Consider the following 12,353-nt stretch of genomic DNA (forward strand, 5'->3'; position numbering starts at 1 on the left):
TGTAACCTACAGATTTGCATGTGTATAAATACATATCCTTAGATGCAGGCTATGAAATGAAAGCGAACAAGCTATATTTTTGCTCTATGGTGGGAAATTCAGATCATTTGGGTTCTCAAAGCATCACTTGTGTATTTTTGGTTTCTATGGAAGTCGCCCAGAGTGGCTGGGGAAACCCAGCCAGATGGGCGGGGTATAAATAATAAATTATTATTATTATTATTATTACTTGCTGTTGTTAGTGATCTGAGTCACTGTACATAAGGCAGCATCTAGATTAATGAAAATAAGGGACAGCAGGAAAATCACAGTAATGATAAAAATGCTTTCAGATATATCATCTCATATTTAGCTTTAACAACGAAGACAATGAGTGATGGTGATCCAATGATGATAATGTGCCCCCAGAAGAAATCCATCAGAAAAATTGAAAGAGAGATAGTTTCTGGTGTTCCTCCTTCCCTCCTGCAGTGCTCTGTAACCCTCAACATGATACAGAAAGAATCGCCAAAAACTGTCCCTCCCTTCCCATTCTGATAATGGATTGCATCCTTCAAGAATCACCATTGGAACTGCACCATATTCTTGTTACCCTGGCCTTTGACAGTTATTTTGCTTTGTAGAATCAACCTCTTCTGTTTAACCTAATTTAATAAATAGCAATAATATATGTGGCCTTTTAGGTGGGATGTTTTCAATATATTTTCCCCATCTTAATGAATGCATTTAGAACAGAGAAACAAGTGAATACCAAAGCTCCAAAAGTTCGCAACCCATCTCTATGAATAAATGGGATCTGAATACATTAAGGAGGACAGAAAAAGCATCTCTCCAAGTAATAATAATAATAATAGTAATAATAATAATAATTTTTATTTATACCCCACCCTCTCCAGCCAAGGCTGGGCTCAGGGTGGCTAACAAGCAATAATGTGGGTGATAAAAGTAGTGGGTGGAAGTAATGCTGTCTGTATTTGATCACTTCATAAATGCCCATCTTACCAGGCATGTTTGTCCTTGGTTGAGTAACCTCTGCAGGAGTGATTGTTAGCAGTTCTGGCCTGTAATTAAATAAAAATAAAAATTAACACATAGTGGGAGGTAGTCTGTACTGTACAATCTTTAGTGCTTCTACCCTTGAACTATCCAAGTGAGAGTACTAATTGATTAATCTCTGCATTGTGAAGCTCACTTAAAAAATAATAATCAAGTACCAGCTCAAAACAATGAACTTTAAAAAGCAAAATAGCAGATATCAGCAAAATACAAAGGTTCCAAGAGCCCATTCGAAACATATAAAACTATCAAGTTGGTGAATTGCATTTTGGTTGATAATAGGGTTTTGTTTTTTTAACAAAAGGGTACCATCTAAAATGAAGGTTGCTTATTTCACATATCATTTAACCTTTTCTGTATTTCCAATCCAGGGATGATTTACAATGTAAGAATGAAGAAAGAAAACAATCCTTCAGTAACAGTTTAGATCTTTGAAATAAGTTCAAGGGTGAAGCAGATCTCTTCTAGCCAAGACAAGTTGCTAGAGAAATCAGAGATAGAAAGACAAACCCGTCAAAAGTTGTATATTCCTATAGATATATTTCCAGTCTCTAACACACGTCAAGAAAAACTGTTGGCATTTTTTTGGCACTGACAAATTTAATCTCAAAAAACAGAAATGCAAAGAAAGCTCATCTTACTTTTTTATTACAAATTTTATTCTGTTGCCCACTTGAAGAATTTTCTCCAACCGAGGAATTCCATACCAGGACGGACTCCGAAATGGAATGTTCTCTGGCAGACCTTCCACAAAAAGATCAGTGGGATGCGCCTCAAATTTCTGATAAGGGACAGCCTTTGGTTCAGTGCTCCCCAGTGCCTCAGCTGTTAGAAGAAGCCAGACCATTTGTAATTTCACAACATGGGGAAAACTCAGACAAGAACCCTAGTTTCAGTCTTTAATTAAACTAATGGTCAATACATTTTATGAACAAGGACCCCTTACTGAAAGGACATACAGGTGAGTACAGAGCCTTGCCCCAATTACGGCTAAACTCCCTGCAGTTTGCCTCCCCATGTCCTTTTCTCTTCTGCTGTAGTCTAATATCGCAAGCATATGTGGTACAGAGAAAAAAGGGCATTGGGAATTGATGTGTATTTCCATTCCTGCCCTGTGCACCCCTCGTCAATCAAGCACTTTCTAGGTAATTGGGGCAGATCATGTCTTGACAGCCCTGGATCTGCCAGATGCAGCTTGGCTCCTGAGAGCACCCCATTTTGATGCCACTGGACCCAGTTAAAAGGTAAAAACATGTTAAGAGGCATTCTTAACTCTCTTTGCCACAAACAGAAAGCAAACTACTGAATTTTAGTGGTTGCTAACTGGAAAGCGATCTCTGATCTGCATGCCAGCCCTGGACCCACCACCACCAAAACTGAACAATGAATTGTTGCCAAGAGAACTTACCAAATTTCCTGCAAAATAACTGGTCGACAAGCTTCCTTAGTTTGGTGATTCGGGCATACCATTCTTCTTTCACTGTGATCAGTGATAAAAACAAGAATTTGATTTAAACGTTTAACATTCTGAAGCTAAAAAACTGTTGATTTGGTAAAACTTTATTGATTTTGCCATCCTTCCCCCTTGGGAGTTACAGTGGCGAAAGAGGGCAAGTGCATAAAAGTAGAGAGGAAAGGGGTAAACTTATAGGCCTCCAGAGATGGAAATGTAGAGTCCAATATCTTCTGGAGGGCCACAGGCTCTCCACCCCTGGCATAAAAGGAAGTTGTCCCTAGGGGCCCTCACAAACTGACAGGTAGCAGGCAGCAAAGAAGCAGAGAAAAAATAGATGCAAATACATCTATACTTCAACCCAGCAAATACATTTTTACAGTTAAGGTTCACCTCTTAAGGCCTAGCTCAAGAGATGAAAATTGTTTTAATTTGTTCACTGGAACATTCTTCTGCCCTTCACCGAATGTTTCCAAGATGGCTAGAAATATATACAAGATCAATTTTAAGTCTCAAATACAATTCAATCATAAAACAAAAATCACAAGCAGCATTAAAGCCATTAAAAAGTATTAAAGGAAGGATGAATAGATTCTTTTAAAAGTCTTCATCTGCCACCAAAACAGCAGCAGCACAAATGCCAGGCAAGCCACCTGGAAGAAAGAGTGCCAGACAGGTGCCACAACCAATAATGCCTTCACTCAATTTACTATCCAGCTCACCTAAGAAAACTTTGTCAAATCTGACCCAACAGCAATACCCTAAACACATTTATTCAATTGACTGTATGTTGTGTACAGTGGAACCTCATGTTACAGATAGAAACCATTCCGGAGGCCCGTCCGTAACACAGAACTGACGCAAGCCGAAGTGCCGCATCTGTGCACGCACACGGCATAATTTAGCACTTCTGCACATGTGGCAAAACCCGAAAGTAACCTGTTCCAGTAATTCCAGGTTGCTGCAGGACAAAACACGTAACCTTATGCGGCCGCAACATGAGTTATGACTGTACTTTTAGTTATGCTGTGAACTTGGATTTAGGTCTCTCTCAGCAAATTTTATGCTGCAATTGTCTTTAGAACACGTAATACTGTATTTTATCTTGGGACAGCCATTCAGAGCACAATGTTGTTGGGCAGCCATCATAAACACAATCCATGAACAAAATAAACACAGCCACCAACTCCACATACCCCTCTTACCTCCTGCAACAGGTTTGTCTAACGGTAGATCTTCTCGCGTTGAATTTAGCAGCTCATGCCTGCAAACATTTTAGGGCATATTTTTGTGAATCAACATACTACTATTACACTACCACTACTTTTACCCCATAGCAACCATTATTTCACCCATCAAATAATACTCCCCCCACCCCATCTTACCAACAGGAATGGGAGGGATACACAAATTATAACAGAAATTGCCAAGGGCTGTAGCCAACTGAAATTAATGGACTCAAGTTACTCATGCTCATTATTTTCAATAGGTCAACTCTGAGGACTTGCATGGGATACAATACAATATCTAAAGCATGAAGCTCATAATACTGTGACAGGGTAAAAACTTCACTTCTAGCCGGCAATCTGCTAAAGTCTTATTGGCTATGGAATATTTTCTGAAGTACTTACAGAAAATGCAACTTACAGGTGGGTAGTGTACATTTTTTTCAAGATCAGAGAGCCTCATACTTATTAAAGAGCAAGTGTTTTCAGAATAATCTCGCAAGAAACTTTATACAATACGCCATGGTGATAATTTGACAGTAATAACCAATGGCAAAAACAAACATTTGGTTATCTCAAAGCTTGAATAAAATTAGGTCTATCAGCAAAAATCTGAAGACCACTCAGAAGAATCTGCAGTAGCAGCACCCCAATATATATTCTGATTATTTGAACAATACTTGGTTCCACCTGACTGCAGCAGAGGGAGAGATGGGATAGCTGAATTGTTTCCATTCAAGGTGGCATAACCTTGAATTATTTCGATTCAGGGTATAACAACTACCACACAATTTATCAACTGGTGCCTGCCTTTATTCATTTTCCTGATCCCTCTTGTGCAAAATGTCTTTTAAATTGTAAGGCTGCAAGGCAAAACATGCCTTGCGTACTACAGATCTTACTTTAGCCATTTGTCTACTGAACAGCAGGGTAAAAATACATTAAATAAATAACACTGCAGAAATACATGAAATGGAAGCAAATATTATGCTGTAAGAATGTAAAAAGCAGCTCTGCTGGATCAGTCAAAAAGTTGATCAAGTCTAGTGTCTTGTTCTCCACAGAGGCCAGCTATATGTCTCTGGGAAGCCAACAACCCTATTCTCTTTCAGCAACTGCCATCCAATAGGCATAGTGCTTCAGAACACAGAGGTTCTGTCCAGCTATCATGTATAGTAATAACCATTAATAGAGCAACTCCCATTCATGAATTTGTCTCCCTGCCCTTCACTGCATCTGGTGACTGCAAGCTCTGTATTTGTGCACTGAGCCAAGATGAGAATGAGCCTCCTGCGCGCGCACACATGTAGCTGCTTCACTTTTCCACCCATGCAAGTAGAGAACAAGCCAGGAAGTCAGTTCACTACGGCATCCAGTAACATCCAAAATGGGAAGCTATGGTTAACAGCTTCCAAACAGGTTGGGATATTAGGCCAACTTTAAATCATTCAACAATTATTAAGCTGAGGTTTGATCATTTGAACACAGCCCTTATATGATATCTTTTTTTTCTGCCTTGAATCTACTTCTAATAAATTTCACTGAGACAGCCCCCGCCCAAGTGCCAATAATATGAGGGGGAGAGAGGTTATAATTGATGAGCAATTCTACAGAAAAAGATGCTGTGAATCCTGCATTTGTGGACACTCTAATTTAAACCAACTTACTCACTTCTTAATCACAAATCGTATCCGTTCCTTTGCCAGCAAAATCCTTTCGAGGCGAGGGATCCCATAGGTGGAGGGTCTCCGGAAGGGAATTCCTTCTGGCAGTCCTACTACATACAAATCTTCAACATGGGACTGGAAGAGTGGATACGGGATAGTCACGGGGCCTTTTGCGTTAATAGCTTCAGCTTTAATATAAAAAGAAAAACACACTAAGAGTGGCTTAGCATTGCCTGCAAACTTACTTGTTTCGAAAGAACACCAAATGTAGTATCTCACTTAGCAGAACTCTATACAATCAAACCTGCTTTATATAAAAGAGGAAGAGATTATGCCTCGTAAGTGCAACTCAAACCCCACACCAAACTAATTTGCACTAACCATAGATTAGAACACAAGCCCTAGTTTGAGCTTCCAAAGTGTACAACAGCTCAGAGCTGCTTATTTGTGCTTATTTTCTGTCCCCATATGGAAACTATAGTGCAGAGCCAGGACTCCCAGAGGAAGATTTATAGCCATTAAGTACGAAATGTCAACTCAGATGCCCCATCAAACCACAGACAGTCCCAAGCCATGATTTATAAAAACTTCAAGTCATGGTTTCAGATTTTTGACAGTGGATCACATTATCACCCAACACAAGTTTTGCACAATGCCCAAAATGAGTAGCTTACTTGCTATATGCAAACATATGCTACAACGTATTAAGACCAGGGGTGGCTAATTTGTGGGCCAACAGATACTGTTGGACCACAACTCATATCATCAATGACTTTGACCATCCTAACCAGTGCTGATGGGCACTGGAGCCCAGCAATACCTTGGGGATTATTTGTTAGTCACCACTGATCTAGATGTTGCAGATCTGTAGTTACGTTGTATGCCCACCTATAATGTCAACATTTTCAAATACAGGAAGGATGCAGAAATCCTCCTCCAACTTTTTAAAAAGCAAAGTTTTAAGCCTACAAGACTATGAACTATGTGGTTAAGTCCAGCAAATCTAAGAAACCAGAAGAGTGAAATCAACACAGAGCCAAACTCCTTGCCCTTTCAGGTGATTAGCTGAAACCAATTAAGTTACACAAAATAAGCAACATTACTTTACACAGATTGCAGACTGCAGCCCCCCCTTTTTTGGTACCACATTTTATTCTTAATACAGATCACAATTAATGTGTAATGTTAAGAACCAAAGGCTGTGGAAGTAACAGCTTGCAGAACTTCCAACACTACTTACCCCACTCCCCAAAAGGAGATATCATTGTACTTACTGCCAACTCTCTAATTCTGCAAAACCAACACGGCTACAAACACCCCTTGGCACTGGCAGTCCTTGGACAACGGCAGGACAACATGCCAAAAGAATTCAGACTCTATGGAGTGGGGAATTCTAACCTTTTTCCAAAAAAAGTTTGGGGAGTTTCAAATTCTAGGAATGGCTTTTAAAAGGGGGTCGGGGATACAGTGCGTACACATACCATATTTTCTTTCAAATAACTCTTCAACTTGCTTTCTCAAGTCTGTAATGCGGGCATTCCATTTCTCTGAAAGGAAAAATAATGTTATCCCAATATAAGATATATCAAGCTTTTAATATATCAAGCTGCTGAATTCTGGATTATGCATTTTGCCTTGTTGCTCATGCATGATTATAAAACACTAAACCCTTTAAAAGTAACATCTGCATACGTTCTGAAGACAAAATTATATACATATTGCTGGACAAAAGCAGCTAAAAACTTTGTCCATAATTACTCCACGCAGGCATGGCCAAACTTGGGCCCTCCAGCAGTTTTGGGACTACAATTCCCATCATCCCTGACCACCGGTCCTGTTAGCCTAGGGATGATGGGAGTTGTAGTCCCAAAACAGCTGGAGGGCCAAGTTTGGCCATGCCTGCTCTACAGCAATTCTATGGTCAGTAGCTCACTCCCATCGTGGTTTACACTGATCTGAAGCAGCTGTTGACAAATTATTTTAATTCAGAGCCTGAAAGGTTTAATTGGGAGGTTTCTTAAAAGGCCAGAGTTACAATGAGTGTGTGAAGCCGTATTGGCAGAAGCCTTAACTAAAGAGGTTATATGAAGAACCATACAGCCCCCCCATCATTACTCCAGTCCTAGTGATGGTTGATTTAATGCATTCATGTCCCACTTCTCAAAGAAAATAGAGGCAGCAAGACACAAGGCATCCACATTCAAGCTACTGATGCACTGGAGTACTTCATGGCTTTGCACTTCTATACCATATTTACGTCAGACATCCGAAGCCTTAGGAAATCATTACGAAAGAGGACGGCACACACAGAAGCCAGACTCATTACAGACTCCTCAAGCTACTACTGTCTCAAGACTGACAACAGTCCCTAAATAAACAGCAAACTCCAAGTATATTCATTCTGCGTAGCCCATCCTCAAACCATTCATGCATTCTGCCACGATCAGCCTACTGGGCAGTTTGCTCAGATAAGCCAGTCACCAACTCTCCTTCCCTTCTTTCTCAGTTCTACTGATGTAAAAGATCAAGTAAGCTTGAAGAAGTGCTTCTGCAAGAGTGGCCGCATCCACACATAATACCAAACCATGGGTGTGCTATGTGGATGGACCTCAATGATCCAAAGTAAGGAATAAGGTTTCCACTTCCCCTGAACATCCAGGAGGACAAACTTTGTTGCATTTTGTAAAAAAAAAAAAAAAAAAACAGCTTAGTGCTACATTTAAACCAGCAACCCTACTTAAACAAAACCATTGTTTTAAACAATTCATTTTCAAGCTGGCATGTTAAGGAACTTAAAACAAGCTGTTTTAAACCAGCTGGTTCAAAAGAAAAATGAAGTGGAAATTGTTTAAAAAGGAAACTAAACTTAGCAGAAGTCCCTGATCATGCAGGAGGATGAGGGGAGCGTATGAACCTGACACTTTGCTCAGACTTACTGAGGCTCATGCACAGCGCATTAAATCATGGTGTTTAAGGGGCCAATGTCTCATGGAATATGCAGAATTAGCAAAATTAACAGATAAATTACATGAAAGGGACAACAAAGAGTTCAAAAGAGAATGGGAACCATTTACAATATATATGAAGAGACAACACGAAGAGTTGGACTCATTGGCAGGGTTTGAGTAAACATCCACAAATGTATATAATAAAAAATAGATGTAAATGTATTAGGAATTAACTGGGGAAATAATACGCAGGATGAATAAACTGAAAGTAAAATGAAGTGGAAGTATGAGGGAAGTCCAGGGGAGGGGGGCAGGAAAAAAATGGAAAATTGTTAGAGAGATATTTAATAAAAGATGCATTTATTGAAAAACCAATAAAAATATTTTTTAAAAAATAAAATAAAAAATAAGGGGCTAATGTCTCCTCCCACACAAGTCTCCCGGATCTTCAAGGCATCCCAGGAAAACCTTCTGCTGGTACCTCCACTTTGAGAAACAAGATCTAATGGTACTGAAGGCAAGGGGTTCTGTGTTGCAGCACCATAGCAGAGCACATACGTTTTACGTGTAACATCCCAGATTCAAGTTCTGGCACTTCAAGCTTAAAGCATCTCAGATATTATGGTTTTGGAAACAACTTGTACCTGGAGAGCTGTTGTTGGACAGCACAGAACTAGACAGAACAGTCTCAGGCTTGGTGTGTGTATGTGTGTAAGGCAGTTTCATATGTTCAAATAGAGATACAGTCATATTCAATACCAATTCAAGTGAAAGCTTGAATACACCTTAGCCAACAGGAGCCAGGCCAACAAAACTGTGAAGAAGGTTAGGAACCATTTTACTCTTAAACTTACCAAAATTGAATTCTCTAGCTTTTCTTCTTCCACAATTGGCAGCATCGTTGACTGGTTCTGTGCTCTTTGTCTTCTTATGAGGTGGCAAGTAGTCGTCATCATCTTCAGACAGAAAAATACAGATATATGCATCATGGCTGCTGTTACTGTTATGCCTGAATGTCTTTCAAGGTGTTATGGTTCTAACTCAAAATTATTTGCCGTTGGAGGAGGAGAATTATTCTAGAGGAAAAAATTCCACATGCATTACGCTGACTGGTCAGAGCCTGGCATCCAAATTTCTCATTTAATATTCAAATTATGCTAATGGCATTAGAATATGCACAGCAGCATTGTCCAACTTGTTTTAAATGAGGCCCTTTTCTACTGTTAAGGGACACCCAACAACTCTACTGGTACCAAATATATAATGGATACCACATCAGGTCCGATGATTTTGAAAATGAAGTATCATAAAGATCATAGGATAAAGCTTCTCCCAGATCCAGTGGTTCAACAACAGCATGACATAGAGGAAATAATTAGGAGACGGTGGGGGAAGAGAGGAAAAATTGGTTTCTATTCCAGCATCAACTGCATAAATAGAAATTGCAAGCAACTGGAAAAGGTTGGGAAGATTTCAGTGGCAACTGGCTAGGATTGTTACATCCAGGAATAGATAATCCCTTCCAGAAAGAAAAAAGAAAAGAAAACTGCTGTATCTACAGTAAGAATGTTGAATAAGATATTTAAGGTTGCAAACCTTAAAAGATTATTGGGGGAAGAGAGAAAGATAGATGCCAGACACCCTGATGCCAGATAAACACACTTCAGTGTCCCTAATAGTTGTCCTTTCAGCAGCCCTCCTCCATTCAACCCCAAAACTACTTCACAAATCCCCCACTTTAAAATTAGTGCAAGAGCTGCTGAAAGGGAAGCCAACAGACACCACACTGTGCAGTCACTGTCCATCAACATCAATACAAGAAAGTTATATCACAAGACTTGCACTCCAAAGTTTTGCGCTGTTTTTAGAACATCTAAGGCTAGTTTTCTCATCGCTGAAAATGAGAGAAAAATGCTGTTTTGAAGAGCATGGGCCCTAAAAGTGAACTAGGGTCTATGAGTTCTTGAGTTATATGTCTTCAAACAGATAGTGCAAGGCAATCAAGCATATACCCCAAAAAACCTGCCACTGCTGATAAAACACAACTCCTTTAGCTCCTTATGCAGGAAGCGCTACCAGACTTTTTAAATTTCCTCATATGGAGAAACTAATGTTGGGCACTTCCTGTGAAGGTCCCTTCTAGTTTGGGGTGAATGAGGCATCCAAGAGAATAGCATAGCTCCTCATTTCACCAAGGAAGGGAAGGCATATGTGGCCAGCTTTTGGAGATTTAACTCAGTCCTGTAGGCTCTTCCCCAGTTTCCTGTGGCTGTGCTTAGGACAGAATGACGAGAAATTGCAAATTAAAACCTAGAGCCACAGGAGAAATGACAGAAAAGAGAGCATGGAACTTCGCACTCTATAAGGTCAAGCTGGAGGCCCCAGGAAATAGTGAACTGCAAAGGTGTACACGTGAATCAACCTGCTGGTCAGAATAGGGTGCAGCCAGCTGGGTGGTGTCTTGTTCACCCCAAACTAGAAGGAAACTTCACATTGTGTCTAATGTTCTCCTCTCAGTTTGGGGTGAAGGAGGCATACCTCAGCAACCCTGAACTTAGGGAAGCAAATCATGCTGGAGCACTCTCCTCTCAAAGGCTGCCACTGCAGAGGCCAAATAGTCCAACTTGCAATGTCTAATGAAAGTAGAGGGAAATCTCCTCATGGCGGAAATGGAAGCTGCTGCTACTCGTGGAGTATATCATGGGGTTGCCGTATTTGGACTTTTTTTAGGAAGACCCCAAAATTGTTGATGTTAAGTGATTTTAAGCTTTTGGAGCTGACGACATTTTAACACTCGGAAACCTGACGTATGACAGGCCTAGCATGTCATGACATTTCGCTGAGAATCACTATTGCTTTGAAAGTTCACTTTAAAAAGGAATGAGATCAGTTCAAACGGCAATTTTTGTAAATTAAAAATCAGCTTTTGAAAAAACTTTCTACTGCTGCCCTGAAGCACAAGGTCAAATCCGCATGACAGGGTGAGCTCCCATTGCTCTGTCCCAGCATTTGCCAACCTAGATCAATGAACTTTTTTCAAGTGAACTAGTTCATTCCAAGCACTGAGCATCATAGGTCAAGAAAATGCATACCTTGAGCCATACGGCTATTGTATGGCTTAGGTATGAATAATCAGGCCCAGGGTGTAGGCTCATGCTGAGAGATCCATCATTTTGTGACATGTAAGGAGTCTGAGGTCCAAGAGGGGTTCTGGGTTCTCTTATGTGAAAGATAGATGAATCAGTTCTCAGGTGCTGGAGTGTCCTGCATGGAGACAGGTAGTTTCCACCTTTTGTTTAAAATAAAGCAATGATCTTGCTGGGGGTTACTGTTGCCTGTTAGGTCCTGGTGGGCCTTGACCCAAGATGAACTAAGGAGAAGACCTTCAAGATAATGGTATATATGCATGCCCTGTAACTGAAATCGTGAAAACTCTTGAGGTCAAGCCAAGACCCAAGGCCATTACTTGAATATGTACTTGAGCATACTTGAAATGTATCTGCTTGTAGGTAAACCTGAAGAAGCAATGGGGATAACAATGACGTAGCAGAGATGCTACAGTATGTTCACCAAGTCCCTAAATGATGCCTGGCACAAAGAAGACAAGAGAAGGAAAAAATGGCATCCTGACAATCCCCTTTTCACAACCTCTTTCTGCTCCAACTGAGGTAGGAGGAATGTGTTTCCCTCACTCCTCAGTTGTTTGCTGGCTGCGAGTGCGTTTGAGCCTATGATAGTGGGTAGTTATTGATAGGACTGTGCATGGGGAGATTGGGGGGGGGGGGGGGAGAGACTCCAATTGTTCTGGAGAAGAATGAATCAGTACAAGGTGGAGGCCCACAGTGGGAGGCTCTGTAGTAGCTACAGCAGGCACTTGATTGGCTTAGTCTGCTTCCCCATTCTGACATATAGAATTCCTTTCTTTTTATGTGGATGTCACTATTTGCTTTCCCAAGGGGGCCATAATGAAGGAAGAAAAGGCAATAAAAGAAAGGAGAGCAAT

General features: G+C 40.5%; 1 protein-coding gene across 13 annotated transcripts in view; it reads right to left on the reverse strand.

The window, feature by feature from the left end:
* GTF2I (general transcription factor IIi) overlaps positions 1 to 12,353 on the reverse strand; it is a 55,229-nt gene that overhangs the window by 15,396 nt on the left and 27,480 nt on the right. For 11 of the 13 annotated variants that reach the window (XM_053367885.1, XM_053367884.1, XM_053367879.1 and 8 more), the window contains 7 exons: positions 9,205 to 9,306; positions 6,884 to 6,949; positions 5,407 to 5,590; positions 3,715 to 3,773; positions 2,465 to 2,536; positions 1,698 to 1,881; positions 1,003 to 1,061 (listed from right to left, as the gene is read on the reverse strand). In XM_053367885.1, coding sequence (XP_053223860.1) covers positions 1,003 to 1,061; positions 1,698 to 1,881; positions 2,465 to 2,536; positions 3,715 to 3,773; positions 5,407 to 5,590; positions 6,884 to 6,949; positions 9,205 to 9,306 — 726 coding nt within the window. Of the gene's footprint in view, positions 1 to 1,002; positions 1,062 to 1,697; positions 1,882 to 2,464; positions 2,537 to 3,714; positions 3,774 to 5,406; positions 5,591 to 6,883; positions 6,950 to 9,204; positions 9,307 to 12,353 lie in introns of those variants that run through there. The other 2 variants (XM_053367882.1, XR_008327893.1) reach the window with 2 other exon arrangements.

The sequence above is a fragment of the Podarcis raffonei genome, chromosome 15 (genome assembly GCF_027172205.1).
Source record: "Podarcis raffonei isolate rPodRaf1 chromosome 15, rPodRaf1.pri, whole genome shotgun sequence".
Classification (NCBI taxonomy): Eukaryota; Metazoa; Chordata; class Lepidosauria; order Squamata; family Lacertidae; genus Podarcis; species Podarcis raffonei.